Genomic DNA, 19,922 nt, shown 5'->3' on the forward strand with positions numbered 1-19,922 from the left:
AGCCGCTGCCTTCGGCTCAGGTCATGATCTCAGCGTCCTGGGATCAAGTCCCGCATTGGGCTCTCTGCTCAGCAGGGAGCCTGCTTCCCTCTCTCTCTCTCTGCCTGCCTCTCCGACTACTTGTGATTTCTCTCTGTCAAATAAATAAATAAAATCTTTAAAAAAAAACATTTTTCTATGTAACACTCATATGTAAGTGTTGAGCTGCTCTTTGCTCTATTTACAAAGAATTTATCTGACCCATCTATATTCTCAGCTGGGATATATCCAGATGGACTTTATCCATATTTGGAAAGCCATTTCTTGCCTTTAAATTTAGCTTCAGCTAAAAAATAAGGTCAGATCTGTCTCTCAGGGAATAATTGGCAGTGTGTGAAGACCGTTTAGATTGTCAAAACTGATGGGTGGAGGACTGCTGGCAGGTGGTGAATAGAAGCAAGGGATGCTGCTAGCCATCCTACAGTGTCTAGGATAGTACTCCCCCAAATAATTATCAGGACCCATATGCAATTTTGCTGAGGTTGAGAAATCCTGTTTTAGAATTATCTTATAAAATTGCCAAATGTACTATTTTTGAAAGTACTTTTTTTTAAAATTTTTTATTTTTTATAAACATATATTTTTATCCCCAGGGGTACAGGTCTGTGAATCACCAGGTTTACACACTTCACAGCACTCACCAAAGCACATACCCTCCCCAATGTCCATAATCCCACCCCCTTCTCCCAAACCCCCTCCCCCCAGCAACCCTCAGTTTGTTTTGTGAGATTAAGAGTCACTTATGGTTTGTCTCCCTCTCAAAGTACTTTTTAATAGCTTAGTTTTTTTTTTAAATTTTGCTTAGAACAAGTAAACAAATTAAAGTAAATATAATGTGTTTTTATTCTAACCTCCTTTTGTTTTAAGGTAATATCTGGACTAGTTGTGGGTTATTCTAAATGTCTCTCTATTTGTAATATGGTCCATCTATGCAGATGGACATATTTTATTTCTATCACTTGTCCCTCAAAGAGATCTCTGTAGCAATTTGCATTTTTGTAGAAAGTGTATAGAATGAAGGGTGTAACAGCAGCTTGTCCTTAGGAGAAGCTCCAGGATTAGATAGATAGGTAAGCAAGCAGAACTAGAGAAGGACAATCCAGACTAATAAACATTTTATTGAATATATGGGCCTGGAGATGAACCTGCCCATTTGGGAGAAAGGAAACATTTATGACATTAGAATCTCAGTCACTTTTAAGGAGCTTGGTGGAGGTTGACAAATGCATGGGCTCAAAGAAATAAGAGGAGGATGAATAGAAAAAATATTTTGGAAGCCAGTGGATGATTTTTAGAGGAAGGGAATGGTCAATGGGAAATGTTAATGAGAGATGAAGTATTTAGTCTAGGCTTTCTTTCAAACTGGATAAAATCAGGATGCTGTTCCTTATGGCATAATCTCTCTCTGTAAATTTGCAGATTTTAAGAAAGAGGCTTTGTCTTCAAATCTGAGACTACCAAAAGCAGATGGTAAGAACTTTATATGTGTATAAGAAAACATTCCCTATAAAAGAGTTACTCTTTAGGAATCATTGCCAGGTGCCAATGGATTCCTAGTCCATTTTCCCCACTCCAGCCAGAGTAATATTTTTTTCAAAAAAGTAATCTGATTATGTCAGATTACTAGAGCTACTAGATACTACATATCCTAGATCTCCCTATTTATAACTCTTTAAACATTTTCCATTGCTGTTAAAGATCAAAATCCATCCTATATGTCCTAGTCCTCTAACACAATCTTGTACCATTATCCTTGTTTTCTATACTTTCAAATACATTGCCTTTCTTTCGTTTTCTTAGATCTCTCTTTTCCTCCCATCACAAAGCTTTTGCATATTTTATTCCCTGGAATATTTTTCCCCAACCCTCTTTGCCTAGTTCAAGTTTACTCATCTTTCAGATGCATGTCAGATTCCTCTAGGGGAGCCAATCGTTATCTGCTAGTCTAGGTCGACTTCCTTTGTTAATATGCTTTAATTAAACCATGTCTCATTCATGGCATTTGTTTCATATTGTAAGTACTCATTCATATTTTTTAAATGATACTAGAAACACTCAGTATATTTTACCTTACGAAGTAACAAAAATTAAGGGCATCTGCTTGGCTCAGTCAGTAGAGCATATGACTCTTGATCTCTGGGTTAGGAATTCAAGACCCTTATTGAGTATAGAGCTTACTTAGAAAAAAATAAAGTAACAAAAATATTAAATAACTTAAATCATCTTAATTCATTAGGATCAAAATAATACAATTTTTAATGAAAAATTCTGAGTGTAGTGAACATACAATGTTAATTTGCTTCACGTGTACAACATAGTAATTCAGCTTCTCTATACATTATGCCATGCTCACCACAAATGTAACTACCATCAGTCACCATACAACGTGGTTACAATATCATTGACTATATTCCCTACACTGTGCCATGACATATTCATTACATAGCTGGAAGCCTGTCTCTCCCATTCCCCTTCACCCATTTTGCCCATCTTCCTACCGACCTTTTCTCTGGGCACCCATCAGTTTGTTCTCTGTATTTATAGGTCGATTCTGCCTTTTTTTTAAAGATTTTATTTATTTATTTGACAGAGAGAGAGAGATCACAAGCAGGGGGAACAGCAGAGGGAGAGGGAACTCAATCCCAAGACCCTGGGATCATTACCTGAGCTGAAGGCAGACACTTAACCAACTGAATCACTCGGGCGCACTCTCTGATTCTACTTTTTGGTTTTTTTTATTTGTTTTGTTTTTTAGATTCGACAGATGAGTACAATTACATGGTATTTGTTTTTCTCAGTCTGACATATTTCCTTAGCATAATACCCTTAGGTCCATCCATGTTGGCAAAACGGCAAAAAAAAAAAAAAAAAGTCTCATCCTTTTCCATGGCTGTGTCATATTCCATAAATATACCACATCTTTATTCATTCACCCACTTGAGATACTTTCATATCTTGGCTTTTGTAAGTAATACTGTAATACACATAGGAGTGCATACACCTTTTTGAATTAGTGTTTTTGTCTTCTTTGGGTAAATACCCATGGTGAAATTATTGGGTCATATGGTATTACTATTTTTAATTTTTTGAGGAATCTCCATATTATTTTCCTTAGTGGCTATACCAATTTACATTCCACCAACAGTACACAAGGGCTCCTTTTTCCCCACATCCCTGCCAACACCTGTTATTTCTTATGTTTTTGATTCTAGCCATTCTGACAGATGTAAGGTGATAGATACCTCATTGTGATTTTGATTTGCATTCCCCTGAGATTAGTGATGTTGAATATCTTTTCTTGTGTCTGTTGGCCATTTGTAATGTTTTCTTCAGAGTCATCTGCCCATGTTAAAATATGACTATTTTCCAGTCATCGTTTTAATTATTTGATTAATGATTCTTTTTCTTACATGCCTAGAAGAGTCATTGGACCAAGGACTATATCTCTACTTTGCTTCATATCCTAGTATTGTTTCTCTAGATCCTGGCACAACCCTGGCTTTCAGCAGGCTTTTAGGAGTAGCTACTATTAATAATTAATATTATATGGGGCACCTGGGTAGCTCAATGGGTTAAAGCCTCTGCCTTCGGCTCAGGTCATGATCCCAGGGTCCTGGGATCGAGCCCTGCATCGGGCTGTCTGCTCAGCAGGGATCCTGCTTCCTCCTCTCTCTCTGCCTGCTTCTCTGCCTACTTGTGATCTCTGTCTGTCAAATAAATAAATAAAATCTTAAAAAAAAAAAAAAAAGAAACCAGGCTGTGAGATGTCCAAGGGCAGAGAATCGATCTGGACACCATACCCAGTTAAAAAAAAAATTAATATTATACAATATTTACTATGTTAGGTATTTTTCTAAATCTTTTATGTTATCAACTCATATAATTATAAATATTTATGGAATGAATCAATGACAATAAAACTTTATTATCTCATTAGTCTCCTCTCTCATCACTTCTGCATTTGTATTTATTCTGTAGCCATACTACTTATTACAATTTAAACTGGCTCTATTTGCTTTTGGTTCCATATCTTTGTATGTGCTGTTTCCTTTCTATACATTTCCTGTCAGATAAACTCAAATTTTTTTACCCTAAACTCATCTCAAATGTCACATAAGACTTTTCAGAGTTGTAGGTTAGGTGAACTGTCTCAGTGCTTTCATAATATCTTGTGCATATTTTTCTCATCATACCAACTGTATCATGTATTACCATTTTATTTATAGACATGACAGATTCAGTCTTTGTTTTCTGGGAATTCACAGGAAACTTTTTTATGGGAAAACTCTTTGATGAAAGGGCTGAAATTTTCATTATTGGTCTTGGTAGCTGCAAAAAAATTATTAGTACAATGAATAAAAGTCTTAAATGGTATTATGTTTTCTTTCCAGATGAAGGTTTAGATCTGTTGGTATAACACAATAATTTTCAGACTGTGGAAACATGCACAATGACTTCATTTTGGGATTAAGAGAGTGGGAAATGGTATTGATGAAAAATTGAAACACCCAATAATGATGTTTTATATTTTCAATTGGTGTGGTATCAACAGGACTACTCCATTTGGTTGTATGGGTTTTGCCTTGCGCAAAGATGCCTGGAGGTAGGGTACAAGCAGAGACTGAAACACACTCCATATTTCACTGTGCTCTTCAGACTTGGACCACCAGTTGCTAGATTTCAACTGCCCAGAGCAAGGTGTGCTTCTTTGTAATAGATACATACAAAGGGGACCCTTTCTCAATCACACAAAAGCACAATAGAGACTAGTGGTGGCCCTGGGGATCAAGAGATTTAATCTCAAATTTTAGCCTTTTTTGTTTACTTTATCAGTTGATAGAAATCTATATCTACATGTAAGGGATTTAACTATTATTTAAGAAAAGCTTACAGCTCATTCAGTATTTAGTGGGTTAATGGATTCAGATAACTCATATTCTCTTTGGCATGTAATTTTTTGGTTTTAAATGCTGCTTGAAATAAGTGGGTTGTTGGAAAATATTTTGCTTTTTTTTTTTTTTTAGTTAAATATATATGCTTAATTCGAGAATTCACCTATAATGGACTTTGGACAAACTATTTTGCACTTTTTTGAACATATTATCTTACATATATTTATTTATCTTTGTAGAGATTGAAGAAGTTACTCATATCTTGTCCAGTGTTGATAATGGCAAGATTGATATACCTAGCTTGGAGCATGCCCTGGAAAGTTTGAATGTCAGTTTGACTGAGGAGGATATCAGTGAAGCCCTCCAGCGTTGCGACATCAATGGTGAGGATTATTTTGGTGTGAGGTCCTTTTCATTTTTCCCTGTTAATGAGATACAGTCTTAGAGCATATATATGTGGGTAAAATGCTAAGGACAGTCACAATGGAGACTTAGGTTGATACAAATTAGAGCCAAAATAGTCTGCTAATTTAAATATTTATTGACCGTATCTTTCTATTCACACTTATCTAGGTATATATGCTTATTTAGTAATTACTGTTCATTTCTTAAAAGCATGGGTGGGAAAATTCCATTATAATAAAACAAAGACATGACACCAGCAGCTTCATTTTGATATGCAGTCTTTCTTCAGAGAAGATCACCTTCATCTGTCCTTCTATAGTACTTGCCTCATTCTGTTTTTTTAACCAAAAGAAATACCCCAAATCTCACTACATTTTAGAACAGTTATTGAGTTTTGGTCATTGTTTCTAAGTGAGCATATATTTATATGTGGTTTCCATTTTTAACTTCTTGTAGTATATACTTGATCTCCTTTCCTATATATATTCACTCTTAAGCGTCAAATCATGTGGGAACACTTTAATTTGGAGCTGGTAAGTTAAAATGGTTTTAGGTGGCTTTTTATTTGGGGTTTATCTTAACCAGCTTGTTTTTTCTATGGGAATCTGATGAGTGTGGGTTTAAGAGTTCTCCTGAGCTTGGTTTGGTTATTGCCTTTGCCAGGTACTCTAGATTTTTATTGACCTCAATCAATTTATATGTTTTGACCTGGGGTTTCTCATACCATGAGAGCAATATCAATTTAGACTCCAAACCCACATGAGATTCAGGAGATCCTTCACAGGAGATTTTTTCCCCACTCCCTTTCAGAATTAGAAGATTTAGGTCTCCTTGTTGTTTACTTGGGCCAGTGAATACAGTGTTTTAATCTCCCTTTCACTGGATTGAGCTTCTTTAAGCATCCAAGGTGTTTTTTTTTTTAATTTTCTATATCTTTTATATAAACATATAATGTATTATTAGCCCCAGGGGTACAGGTCTGTGAATTGCCAGGTTTACACACTTCACAGCACTCACCATAGCACATACCCTCCCCAATGTCCATAACCCCACCACCCTCTCCCTACCCCCCTCCCCCTGGCCCCCCTCAGTTTGTTTTGTGAGATTAAGAGTCTCTTATGGTTTGTCTCCCTCCCAATCCCATCTTGTTTCATTTATTCTTTTCCTACTCTTCAAACCCCCCACACTGCATCTCCACTACTCATATCAGGGAGATCATATGATAGTTGTCTTTCTCTGTCTAGTTCTATCCATGTCGTCACAAATGGCAAGATTTCATTTCTTTTGATGGCTGCATAGTTTTCCATTGTATATATATATACACCACATGTTCTTTATCCATTCATCTGTTGATAGACATCTAGGTTTTTTCCATAGTTTAGCTATTGTGGACATTGCTGCTATAAACATTCGGGTGGATGTGCCCCTTCGGATCACTATGTTTGTATCTTTAGGGTAAATACCCAGTAGTGCAATTGCTGGGTCATAGGGTATCTCTATTTTTAACTTTTTGAGGAACCCCTATGCTGTTTTCCAGAGTGGTTGCACCAGGTTGCATTTCCACCAACAGTGTCGGAGGGTTCTCCTTTCTCCGCATCCTCGCCAGCATTCCTGACTTGTTAATTTTAGCCATTCTGACTGGTGTGAGGTGGTACCTCATTGTGGTTTTGATTTGTATTTCCCTGATGCCGAGTGATGTGGAGCACTTTTTCATGTGTCTGTTGGCCATCTGGATGTCTTCTTTGTAGAAATGTCTGTTCATGTCTTCTGCCCATTTCTTGATTGGATTATTTGTTCTTAGGGTGTTGAGTTTGTTAAGTTCTTTATAGATTTTGGACACTAGCCCCTTATCTGATATGTCGTTTGCAAATATCTTCTCCCATTCTGTCAGTTGTCTTTTGATTTTGTTAACTGTTTCCTTTGCTGTGCAAAAGCTTTTGATCTTGATGAAGTCCTAATAGTTCATTTTGCCCTTGCTTCCCTTGCCTTGGCAATGTTCCTAGGAAGAAGTTGCTGTGGCTGAGGTGGAAGAGGTTGCTGCCTGTGTTCTCCTCAAGGATTTTGATGGATTCCTTTCTCACATTGAGGTCCTTCATCCATTTTGAGTCTATTTTCGTGTGTGGTGTAAGGAAATGGTCCAATTTCATTTTTCTGCATGTGGCTGTCCAATTTTCCCAATACCATTTTTTTAAGTATAGTTTTTTTTTATTTTAGCATAACAGTATTCATTATTTTTGCACCACACCCAGTGACCCGTGGAATCCGTGCCTTCTCTAATACCCACCACCTGGTTCCCCCAACCTCCCACCCCCCGCCACTTCAAACCCCTCAGATTGTTTTTCAGAGTCCATAGTCTCTCAAGGTTCACCTTGCCTTCCAATTTCCCCCAACTCCCTTCCAACACCATTTATTGAAGAAGCTGTCTTTTTTCCATTGGACATTCTTTCCTGCTTTGTCGAAGATTAGTTGACCATAGAGTCGAGGGTCTATTTCTGGGCTCTCTCTTCTGTTCCGTTGATCTATGTGTCTGTTTTTGTGCCAGTACCATGCTGTCTTGATGATGACAGCTTTGTAATAGAGCTTGAAGTCCGGAATTGTGATGCCACCAACTCTGGCTTTCTTTTTCAATATTCCTTTGGCTATTCGAGGTATTTTCTGGTTCCATATAAATTTTAGGATTATTTGTTCCATTTCTTTGAAAAAAATGGATGGGATTTTTATAGGGATTTAAGCATCCAAGTTTTTTTTTTGTTAAGATTTTATTTATTTATTTGTCATAGAGAGAGAAGCGAGAGCGAGCACAGGCAGACAGAGTGGCAGGCAGAGGCAGAGGGAGAAGCAGGCTCCCCGCCAAGCAAGGAGCCCGATGTGGGACTCGATCCCAGGACGGTGGGATCATGACCTGAGCCGAAGGCAGCCACTCAACCAACTGAGCCACCCTGGCGTCCCTAAGCATCCAAGTTTTATTTGGTATCTAAATTCAAACTCTCCAAGTAGCATGGACCCAAATTTTCTTTTATGAATATGCATGAATATTTAAATCAAGCACCTTGTCACTTTGGGATCTGATACGTATCCCCAAATAGTTATAGCCTCAGTACTCACTGTTTTCTACTCTTTTTTAAAAAAATTTTAATTTTTAATTTTTTATAAACATATAATATATTTTTATCCCCAGGGGTACAGGTCTGTGAATCGCCAGGTTTACACACTTCACAGCACTCACCAAAACACATACCCTCCCCAGTGTCCATAACCACACTCCCCTTCTCCCAACCTCCCTCTCTCCAGCATGTTTTCTACTCTTGATCTATGTGTCCACTTAACTTATTATTTCCTGTTCATATATCTTAGTAATGCATTTATAGAATATTGTATTTCATACAGCATCCTAGGAATTTGTGGTGTGATGGTTTCTGTGCTACCCAGCTAGCTATTTTGTTATGTTAAAGTCTCCTTAATGTAGTTGATAACTCTATATTTTCTGTTATGGTAGCATTATTGCGTCTTTCTTCAAGTGTGTGTGTGTGTGTGTGTGTGTGTGTGCGCGTGCGCGCGCATGTGTGTGTGTGTGTGTGTGCGTACGCGCGCGTGTGTGTGTGTGTGTCCTAATAGTTAACTTTGTGACCTCTGGCCTGAGACTACCTTAGTTCAAATACCACATCCTCTAGCACTTTCTGGCTTTTGTGACCTAGACAACTTATTTAATTTCTCTTGGCTTTCATCTTTTAAAGATAGTCATATCAAGTATACCCATGTTATAGAATTATTGTGAAGATTTTGGTTAATAAATGTAAAGCATCATAAAAGGATCCTTAGTCTGTATAAGGAACTGAACATTATGTAAGTTCTTTTTTCTCTTTTTTTTAAAATTATGTTTAATTAGCCAACATATAGAACTCAAGAAAATAAGCTGTTAAGATCATTAACTGTTCAATAGATGGTTCCTAAAAGTATGAAAAGTTATTTTGCAATAGTTTCAGTCATTTGAGATAGAAAATAAGGTAGAACGGAATTTTAAGTATTGTAAATAGGAACCTTTATGTAGAAATTCATAGTATCAGGTTTTTAATGTCAGCATGCTTGATTTTGACTTTACAGATAATAATGAAGTAAATTTAAAAGATTTCTTTGAAAGAATTAAAGAAAGTCCGTCTTTCAAAGAGTCCATAGGTAAGTGAATACTACTAGTTCAAAGACAAATGACTGTAAAATAAAGATATGAAATGATATTAAAATATTAAAATATAATAAAATATCTTATATTAAAATATAAGATATGAAATGATATTAAAAGGATTTAAGGCACTTATATAAATAATAGAAGAATGTAAAAGACAAGTGAGGAAAATGGGAAAAAGTTATAATGGAGGGAAAAGAAAACAGGGTTGAAGAAGATACATAGGAAACACCTTTGCTGTTCTTACAAAGTCCTTCCTCAAGAGGAGATAAGTTTTTCTTCATTCAAGGGGTACTGGATCTATGAAGGAAATCCGGCCTGGAAGTCAGGTGAGGCGTCACTACTCTCTGTTGTGTCATCTCAGGTTAGGCCTCTGCAGTTTTCAGGTCTCCTCAGCTGGATAGCCCATCTATTTTATTTACGGAAATCTTCAACTAATCAGTTTCTCTAAATCTTCATGGCATTGATCCCCATATCATTCTTATTGCCATATCATCTCTGTTGCCTAACTACATCACTTTGCCCCTGCTGTGTAAAGACTATTGCTTGGTCTTTGTCCCTGAAGTTCCTTTCATCCTTCTTGAAATTAGGGAGGTATTGAAATTTCAATACTGGCAGCATTTTCTAACCCCACATCTACAGGGGACACCTACCAAAGAAATCTCCACAGGTGTAGACACCCCTGTCAACAATGTATTCCTCAAAGCTTTGGTGAAACAAATGTCCTTTTTTTTTTTTTTTTAAAGATTTTATTTATTTATTTGACAGACAGAGATCACAGGTAGGCAGAGAGGCAGGCAGAGAGAGACGAGAGACGAGGAAGCATGCTCCCTGCTGAGCAGAGAGCCCGATTCAGGGCTCGATCCCAGGACCCTGGGATCAAGACCTGAGCTGAAGGCAGAAGCTTTAACCCACTGAGCTACCCAGGCACCCCCAAATGTCCTTTCTTTTTCACATTTTAATATCTCTAAAATTAGAACACCTTTATAATTGCATTATTTATCGCATGTACATTTTTATTGAGATATAATTCACATACCATCAAATCCATCCTTTTAAAGTGTACAGTTCAGTGGGTTTTGGTGTATTCACTAAGTTGTGCAACCATCACACTCTAATTCTGGGACATTTTCATTGCCTCAAAAAGAAACCCTGTACCCTTTAATAGTTATTAACATCTTTACATGTGTTTATTGGCCATTTATATATCTTCTTTGGAGATGTGTATCCTTTGCTTATTTTAAAATTGGGTTATTTGTCAAGTTATAAGAGTTCATATATTCTGGACTATACACCTTTATCAGATACATGATTTGCAAATCTTTTCTCCCATTTAATGGGTCTTTTCCCTTTCTTGTTGGTGTCCTTTGAAGCACAGAAGTTTTTAAATTGGATGGAATCCAATTTATATTTTATTTTGTCACTTCTTTTGGTGTCACATCTAAAGATAATCCAAGATCATAAAGATTTATACCGATGTTTTCTTTTAAGAGTTTTCTAGTTTTAGCCTTTTAATTCGAATCTTTGACTTGAGTTAATGTTTGCACGTGGAGGGAGATGGGGGTCCACGTTGATTCTTTTGCAGGCAGCTATCCAGTCATCCCAGCGTCGTTTGTTGACGAAGTTATTCTTTTCCCCATTAAAGGATTTTGGCATTCTTCGCAAAGATCAATTGATCATAAGTGTATGGATTTATTTCTCAACTCTCAATTCCATTCCATTGATTTTTATTTATTCTTATGCCAGAGCCACATGGTCTTGATTACTATAGCTTTGTGGTATACAAAGTGATAACCTAGTGATAACCTAGGCAGGAATCTTTCACCAGAGCCCGGCATCAGAGTTACATGTAAGTTTCATCCACCAAATTTTGATGTAAACTTCTTTGTAATTTGTAATGCTTCATAGTTATTTCAGGGGCCACATATGAAGTATTATGTAGCCAAAGGCATAAAGGTTGACCACTTAACATGTCAGCTTGAAAGGTACATTAGTTAAGGGCATGGGTTTTGGAACTGCAGTGCCTGGACTTGAATCCTGGTCCTGCCACTTACTACCAATATTTTCCTTAGTAAATCACTTAGTCTCACTAACCTCAATTTTTTCATCTTAAAAATAGGGATAGTAATGCCCATCTTGGAATTATTATAAGGTTTAAGTAGGTAAAGTAGAAGTACTTAGAACAGTCTCTAGCACTTAGTAAGTTTTCAGTAACTGCTAACTATTATAATATACAATGGTTTTTAAAACTATACTAGTAGTTTCATGTAAAATTCTTTTATTCTGGGGCATCTGGGAGGCTCAGTCAGTTGGGCATCTGCCTTCAGCTCGGATCATGATCCTGTTGTCCCAGGATCGAGCCTGTGTAGTGCTCCCTGCTCAGCTGGGAGCTTTCTTCTCACTCTCCCTCCCCCACCCCCACCCATGCTCTCTGATATACACACACACACTGTCTGTCTCTCTCTTCCAAATAAATAAAATCTTTAACAAATAATAAAATAAAATTCTTTTATGCAATCCAAGCTTAAGTGAAGGTAGATAATACACTCTTATTTCTGCTGTTGAAATATTTGTTTTCTTCTTTTTTGCAGCTACACAGCTACTCTTAGCTACTACCCAAATTCTCCAGAATGATCTAATTGATGCCTCTGACCTTGAAGAATTTTTGATAAACAATGACTTTCATGCAGCTAATGTTTTACTTAATGAAGTATTAAGACATGAACCTGAACATGGTTAGTAGCTTGAATGCATCTGTGTTATAAAGGCCATCATCTACTAGAGGGGGTGGGAGATGTATGGATGGGATACACAACAATGGAAGGCATGCTGTGGGAGCTGCAGTGGGATGACGGAGGAACACCAGTGCTACCCTGGTGTGCCAAGCCTGAGCCCTGTGAAACCAAATGGAGGGGTAAATCAGGTCCTACTTTATCTCTGTAGGTGGTGGTACTTGGGAGATGAGGTTACTTTGGCTGGCATGGGCAGTAGTCAATCAGAATGCCATGCACAGAGTAAAACAGAGTCCTTGAGGCCCTTTTCCAGGTATCAACCTGTTGGAAGGTGAACTGCTGATATCCAGGAATACCTCTGGTGGTATTGCACATGGTTTTGGGGCTCAGGGAAGCATATATTTATAAACATACAAAATAATTTCATTATTTTAATGATTGGTATTGTTGAATGTTATCTTTGCCTCATTTTCAAAAGAGAGGAGCAGTAGTCTTTATTTTTCTCTTCTCTGTAAGAGATTCCTCAGATGTTAAGTAGAACTCAAAGGTGTACCCTAATGAGCCAAGAGTTTTATTTACGGGAAAGTTAAGGATTATTGATTTAATTTCTTAAATTATATGGAATTACAAAGAAAATATCATATTTTCTTGTTAATATTGGCAGTCTGTATTTTTATAGGAATTCATCCATTTAATGTGACTTTTCAAATTTTTTGGATAAAGTTGCCCTTGACCTCTACTTTTTATCTTTTTTGATGTCTGCGTGATCAGTAATAATATCTTCATTTTCATTCTCAATATAAGTGATTTGGAGCTTTTTTTTTTTCCACACAGTCTCCACAGAATTTTTCTTTACCTTTTTGTAAAATTGAGATATAATGGACATAGAACATTGTGTAAGTTTAGGATATACAGTGTGTTGATTTGATACATATATATTGCAAATGGTTATCACTATGGTGTTCGCTAACACCTCTATCACATCACATGACTGTAATTTCTTTTTTTGTGGTGAGAACATTTAAGGTCTAGTCTCTTAGCAACTTTCGAGTATATAATACAGTTTTAGGTCAGCACAGCATTAAATTTCCAGAACCTACTCATCTTCTAACTGCAAATTTGCACCTTTTAACAATATCTCCCCAACTCACTGCTCCCCTGGAATTGCTGCTAACTACTATTCTACTCTGTTTCTATGAGATTGGCTTTTTTAGATCCACATATTAGTGATATATACAGTATTTGTCTTTGTCTGACTTATTAAGCATAAAGCCTTGAAGATCCATCCATTTTATTGCAAATGGCAGAATTTCCTTCTTTCTCGTGCTGAAATAATATTACACTGTATATACATAACACATCTCTTTATTCATCTGTTGATGGACACTTAGGTTATTTCCATATCTTGGCTTTTGTGAACAATGCTGCAAAATATGTGGAAGTGTCGATACCTCTTAAAGATCCTGTTTTCATTTCCTTTGAATATATACCCATAAGGGAGATTGACGGATCATATGTTAGATCTATTTTTAATTTGGGGGCAGCCCTCCATACCGTTGTCCATTGTGGCTATATCAATTTCCATTGCCACAAATAGTGAATAAGGGTTCCCTTTCTCCACATCCATGCAAACCTTGATCTCTTCTTGATGATAGCCATTCTAACAAGTGTGAATGATATCTCATTGTGGTTTTGATTTCCATTTCCTTGATGATTAGTGATGTTGAACAACTTTTCATGTACCTGTTGGCCATTTGGATGTCTTCTTTGGAAAAAAGTTCTATTCACTCTGCCCATTTTTCTTCATCATTTTGTTTGCTTGTCTGTTTGTTATTGAGCTGTGTGAATTATATATTTTGGATATTAACCCTTTGCCAGATATATGGTTTGGAAATATTTTCTCTCATTCTGTAGGTTGCCTTTTCATTTTGCTAATTTTTTTTTCTGTACACAAGCCTTTAAGTTGGATGTAGTCCCACTTGTTGGTTTTTGCTTTTGTGTTTGTATTTGGGGTCGTGTGAAAAAATTATTGCCAAGACCAGTGTCTGAAAGCTGCTTCCTTATGTTTTCTTCCAGGAAATTTATAATATCAGATCTTACATTTAAGTCTTTAATCCATTTTGAGGTAACTTTTTTGTGAGTGGTATAAGATGGAGGAGTGATTTCGTTTTTCTGGATGTAGTTATCCAGTTTCTCAACACTGGTTATTGAAGAAACTATCCTTTTTCCATTGAATGTTCTTGGCTCCATTGTTCAATATTAGTTGAGTATATGTAGGGGTTTATTTCTGGACTCTGGATATTTTTGTTCTTTTTCCTCACCCCACAAGCCTATGAACATTTAACGTCACAGATAAATATTTACTGATGTACTGTGACCACAAACCATTGTAATAGCTAAGATTTTTTTTTTCTCCTCTAAGAACTGGTTTTCCTTCTTGAAAACCTATTGCTCTACATGAGGATGTATGTCTTAAACATATCTAGAACATTAATTTCTGGATATACTGCTATGTCCTACTTTCCAGTATTTTACTTTAACACATTTGTAAGGAATATTGTTCTATAGCCTCTTACCCTACTCACGATGTGTTTTTTTTTTTATTTTGTTTTGTTTTGGGTTTTTGTTTTTGTTATCTTATAGTTTTAGGTCAAGTAAGAGCTACCGAAGGATTTTCTTCAGAAGAGTAACCAGATTTTTTAAAGAGAAAGACCTCTTTTGCTGCATTGCAGAAAATAAATGTAGAGAAATGAGACTAATGGCATAGGGTTTTTTTTTATTAACATATAATGTATTATTTGCTCCAGGGGTACAGGTCTGTGAATCATCAGGCTTACACATTTCACACCACTCAGCATAGCGCATACCCTTCCCAATATCCATAACCCAGCCACCCTATCCCTACCCCCTCACCCCTCTAGTAACCTTCAGTTTGTTTTGTGAGATTAAGAGTCTCTTATGGTTTGTTTCCCTCCCAATCCCATCTTGTTTCATTTTTCCCCTCCCTACCTACCATGACCCCCTAATCTGCCTCTCAAATTCCTCATATCAGAGAGATCATATGATAATTGTCTTTCTCTGATTGACTTATTTTGCTTAGCATAATACCGTCTAGTTCCATCCACATTGTTGCAAATGGCAAGATTTCGTTTCTCCTTATGGCTGCATAGTATTCCATTGTATAGATATATACCACATCTTCTTTATCCATTCATCTGTTGATGGACATCTAGGTTCTTTCCATAGTTTGGTTATTGTGGCTAGTTTTAATGATGCTGTTGTAATAGTGCATACATTAACTAGCATAGTGATAGATTCAAGAAGTATCTGGAAATAAATAGAAATTGGTAATCATGTGTTTGCAGAAGTTAAGGAGGAAGGAATAGTGTAGGCTGATTCCCAGGCTTTTCACTTTGATTATAATTTGACTCTTAGCTTCTGGTATATTAATTCAGAAGCAATAGCTCTTTCAGCCAAATTTTACTTTGCATTGCAGAAAATGGCAAGATTACCATTCAAGAATTTTTAACTAAGTTCTGCAATACATTAAGAGTTCCTAAAGACACAGGTGAGTTTTACTTCATATGATTCTACTGCCTATATCTGGAAGGACAAGCAGTGGTTTTCATGTTAAAACAACATAGGATTAGAGAGAGCATAGATAAGTAAGAAACAGTATGAAGATAAAACAATACAATATTAGGTTATATAATTTTTGTCCAAATTATTTGGCAAAGACTGCTAAGCTTTCCCTAAACTCAGAACTGTAGGTATACCCTAACCATACTAGAAAATTACTGGATTATATAATATTCTCTGAGATTATTTGCTAGGTATACCTTACCTAAATTTATTGGAAAATTATAAATGATTGGAAAATAATTTTTAAAACTTTGACAAACCTAGCAAAGGGGATTTTATGCTTACCTTCTTTGTTTTTAATGTATCCTCAGCCATTTTCTTGACTACACAATTTTAGGACAAGTTTATGTTTATTACAGTGTGACTTACGTATAGTAAAACCACCTATTTTAGGTGTACAGTTCTTTGAATTCTTGATAACAATGTCATGTAACCATTACTAAATAGCACATAGAATATATCACCACAGACATTCCTTTGTGTCCTTGCCTAGTCCATCCCCTCTCTGAACCTTCATCCCTGGTAACCACACATGTATTCTTTGACACTAAAGTTTTGTCTTTTCTAGAATGTCACATAAATGAAATCATAACATATGAACCTCATTTGAGTCTGGCTCCTTTGACATAGCATATTATACTTTATTTTCATCAACATTTTGCATGTGGTTTGTTTCATTTTATTGGTGAATATTATTCCATTGTATGAATGTACAGTTTATCCATTTAGCAATTGATAGACTATTGAATTATTTCTGGGTTTTGGTGATTATGAATGAAGCTTCTATAAACATTTATATACAGGTTTTTTGTGGGTACATATATTTTCATTTTTCTTAGCTGAATACCAAGAAGTAGGATTGCTGGGATATATGGTAAGTATGTATTTAAATTGATAGAAACTGCCAAATATGAATTTATGATAGATAACATTCATTTATGATAAGAACTCTCAACAAAATGGATATAGAGAGAACATACATCAACATAATGAAGGCCACAACTAACATCATACTCAATGGTGAAAAACAAAGCTTTTCTTATAAGATCAGGAACAAAATAAGGTTGCCCATTCTTGTCCCTGTTTTGTTTTGTTTAGTGAAGTGCATTTGACATGCAAAATTGTATGTTTCAAGCGTACATCATAGTGATTCAGCAATTCTGTGTATTACTCAGTTCTCCCCATGATAAGTGTAGTTACCATCTGTCACCACAAAATGGTATTACAGTATTAACAACTGTATTCCCCATGCTGTAGTTTTTCTCACCACTTTTATTCAGCTTTTATTCACATTATTAGGAGTCCTACTGAGGACAGTTACATAAGAAAAAGAAATAAAAGGCATCCAAATTGTAAAAAAAAGAAGTAAAACTGTTCCTATTTGCAGATAACATATTATATACAGAAAACCATAAAGGCCCTATCAAAAAAAACTTAGAACTAATAAATTTTGTAAAGTTGTAGAATATGAAATCAATATAGAAAAACCAGTTGCATTTCTATTCACTAAAAAGCTATCGGAAAAAATATTAAGAAAACTATCCCATTATAATTACATCAAAAAGAATAAAATATTTAACAAAGGAGGTGAAAGACCTGTACACTGAAAACTATAAGACACTGACAAAAGAAATCGAAGATGATACAAACAAATGGAAAGATATTTCATGCTCAGGGATTGGAAAGTCAAATATTGTTAAAATGACCATACTACCCAAAGAAACCTACACACTTAGTGTAATCCCTATCAAAATTCCAACGGCATTTTTCACAGACCTAGAACACATAATCCTAAACTTGTGTGGAACCACAGAAGACCCTGAAGTTCCAAAACAATCTTGAGAAAGAACAAAGCTAGGGCCATCCTGCTTTCTGATTTCAAACTTTATTACAAAGCTATGGTAATAAAAACTGTATGTTATTGGCATAAAAACAGACATGTAGATCAATGAAACAGAATAGAGAGTGCAGATATAAGCCCTTGCATATTTGGTCAATTTGTTCATGACAAAGCAGCCAAGAATAAACAATGTGAAAAGACAGACTCTTTGGTAACTGGTGCTGGGAGTACTGGGCAGCTGTATGCAAAAGAATGAAACTGGACTGCTATCTTAGACTGTGCACAAAAATTAGGTCAAAATGGACTAAAGACTTGCACATAAGACCTGAAGCCACAAAACTCCTAGAATAAAACATAGGCAGTAAGCTTTTTGACATCGGTCTTTGAAAACATTTTAAAAACCCCAAATTTTGTCTATTAATACAATACCATAGGTAAAGTCAAAGAACAGATAACAAAATGGGAGAAACTATTTGCAATGTATCTCACAGAAGAAATATAGAAAAATGGCCGAAAGTCATGGATATAGAAATAATAAAAAATTTATAAAATGGCCCAAGAACATATTGAGATGTTTGATTTTACTCATAATAAGAAATGTGCAAACTACGGGCACTTGGGTGGCTCAGTGGGTTAAAGCCTCTGCCTTCGGCTGGGGTCATGATCTCAGGGTCCTGGGATCGAGCCCCGCATTGGGCTCTCTGCTTGGCAGGGAGCCTGCTTCCCCCTCTCTTTCTCTGCCTGCTCCTCTGCCTACTTGTGATCTCTATCTGTCAAATAAATAAATAAAATCTTAAAAAAAAAAATACACAAACTAAAATGGAGATTCAATTTCTCACCCATTAGACTGACAGAAATTGAAAACCTTGACAACATATTCTGTTTGTTTGTTTGTTTGTAGAGAAAAAGGCATTTATCTGTAGCTCATGAGCATGTAAAATACTACCGTTCTTTTGGAGGGAATTTGGTAATGTCTAACAAAACTGCATATGCATTTACCTTTTGACTCAGCAAATTTTCCCTGAAGATATCCTGCACCAATGTGAAAATATAGATGCATAAAGTTATTCATTACAGACTTACTTGAAATTGCAAAATAATGGAAAATACTTAAAGTGTAAACCTTGGAGATTAGTTAAATAAACTATAGCTTCTATACTGCACAACTATAAAAAAGAATTTAAAAAAAGAATTTCATAACAGTACTTTTTAATACCACTGCTTTTCTGCCTTTCCAATATTTAAAGCTACAGATTTCCCTCTGAGCAATTTCACTGCATCTTACAAAATTTTGTGTTATGTTTTGATAATTACTTATTTAAAATACCTTGTGGTAGCTTTTTGAAATATGCATTGTTTAGAAATGTACTAATTTCCAAATATGTGGATATTTTCTAGGTATCTTCTTGTTACTGATTTCTAATTTAATATACCTCAGTCAGAGAATTTATTTTGCACAATTTAAGTGCTTTTAAATTAATTAAGATTTGTTTTAAAGACTAGCATGTGGTCTATCTAGGTGAATATTCCATGTACACTTGAAAGAAGGTATATTCTATAGTTGTCCGGTAGTGTTCTGTAAATATCCATTAGGTTAGATTGTTTGCTAGTTTGGTTGAATATTCTAATTCTTACTGATGTTTATTCTACTTGTTCTATTAATTACTATTGCAAGGTGTCCATATCTGCAGCTTATTGTGGGTTCATCTATTCCTCCCTTTAATTCTGTAAGTTTTAGCTTACTAGAAGGCTCTTGTTAGATGTACACCTTTGGTGTTGCAAAATTTATGTATATGACCATAGGACTTATGTCATGTACTTTGTCTATTGCTGTCTTTTGTCTTATTTTTATTGCTCCTCTGTTCCTTTCCTCCAGTTTCCTTACTTACATTTATATATTTATGTGTACTTATTGTCATGTATCTTATTTTATTTAAAATAAAGCTTTTAAATGATATTACTAAATTATTTTACAGAGAGTTTATTAAATCATCCATAGGCAATATAAGAAAATAATTATTCTTGGTGCACTTAAAAATTTCACAATATAATTATCCATCTCTCTGTTTAGTTCCTTCAGTTTTTGCTTTACATGGTTTTCAGGCTCTATCATTAAGTACATACAAATTTAGAATTATGTCCATCTAGTGGACTGAAATATCATTATGAAATGTCTCTCTTTATCTCTAAAA

General features: G+C 35.6%; 1 protein-coding gene across 2 annotated transcripts in view; it reads left to right on the top strand.

The window, feature by feature from the left end:
• EFCAB13 (EF-hand calcium binding domain 13) overlaps positions 1-19,922 on the top strand; it is a 242,789-nt gene that overhangs the window by 96,585 nt on the left and 126,282 nt on the right. For both annotated transcript variants that reach the window (XM_032320157.1, XM_032320158.1), the window contains exons 21-25: positions 1,459-1,509; positions 5,171-5,314; positions 9,438-9,509; positions 12,108-12,251; positions 15,745-15,816. In XM_032320157.1, the coding sequence (XP_032176048.1) occupies positions 1,459-1,509; positions 5,171-5,314; positions 9,438-9,509; positions 12,108-12,251; positions 15,745-15,816 (483 nt within the window). The remainder of the gene's footprint in view (positions 1-1,458; positions 1,510-5,170; positions 5,315-9,437; positions 9,510-12,107; positions 12,252-15,744; positions 15,817-19,922) is intronic.

The sequence above is a fragment of the Mustela erminea genome, chromosome 18 (genome assembly GCF_009829155.1).
Source record: "Mustela erminea isolate mMusErm1 chromosome 18, mMusErm1.Pri, whole genome shotgun sequence".
Classification (NCBI taxonomy): Eukaryota; Metazoa; Chordata; class Mammalia; order Carnivora; family Mustelidae; genus Mustela; species Mustela erminea.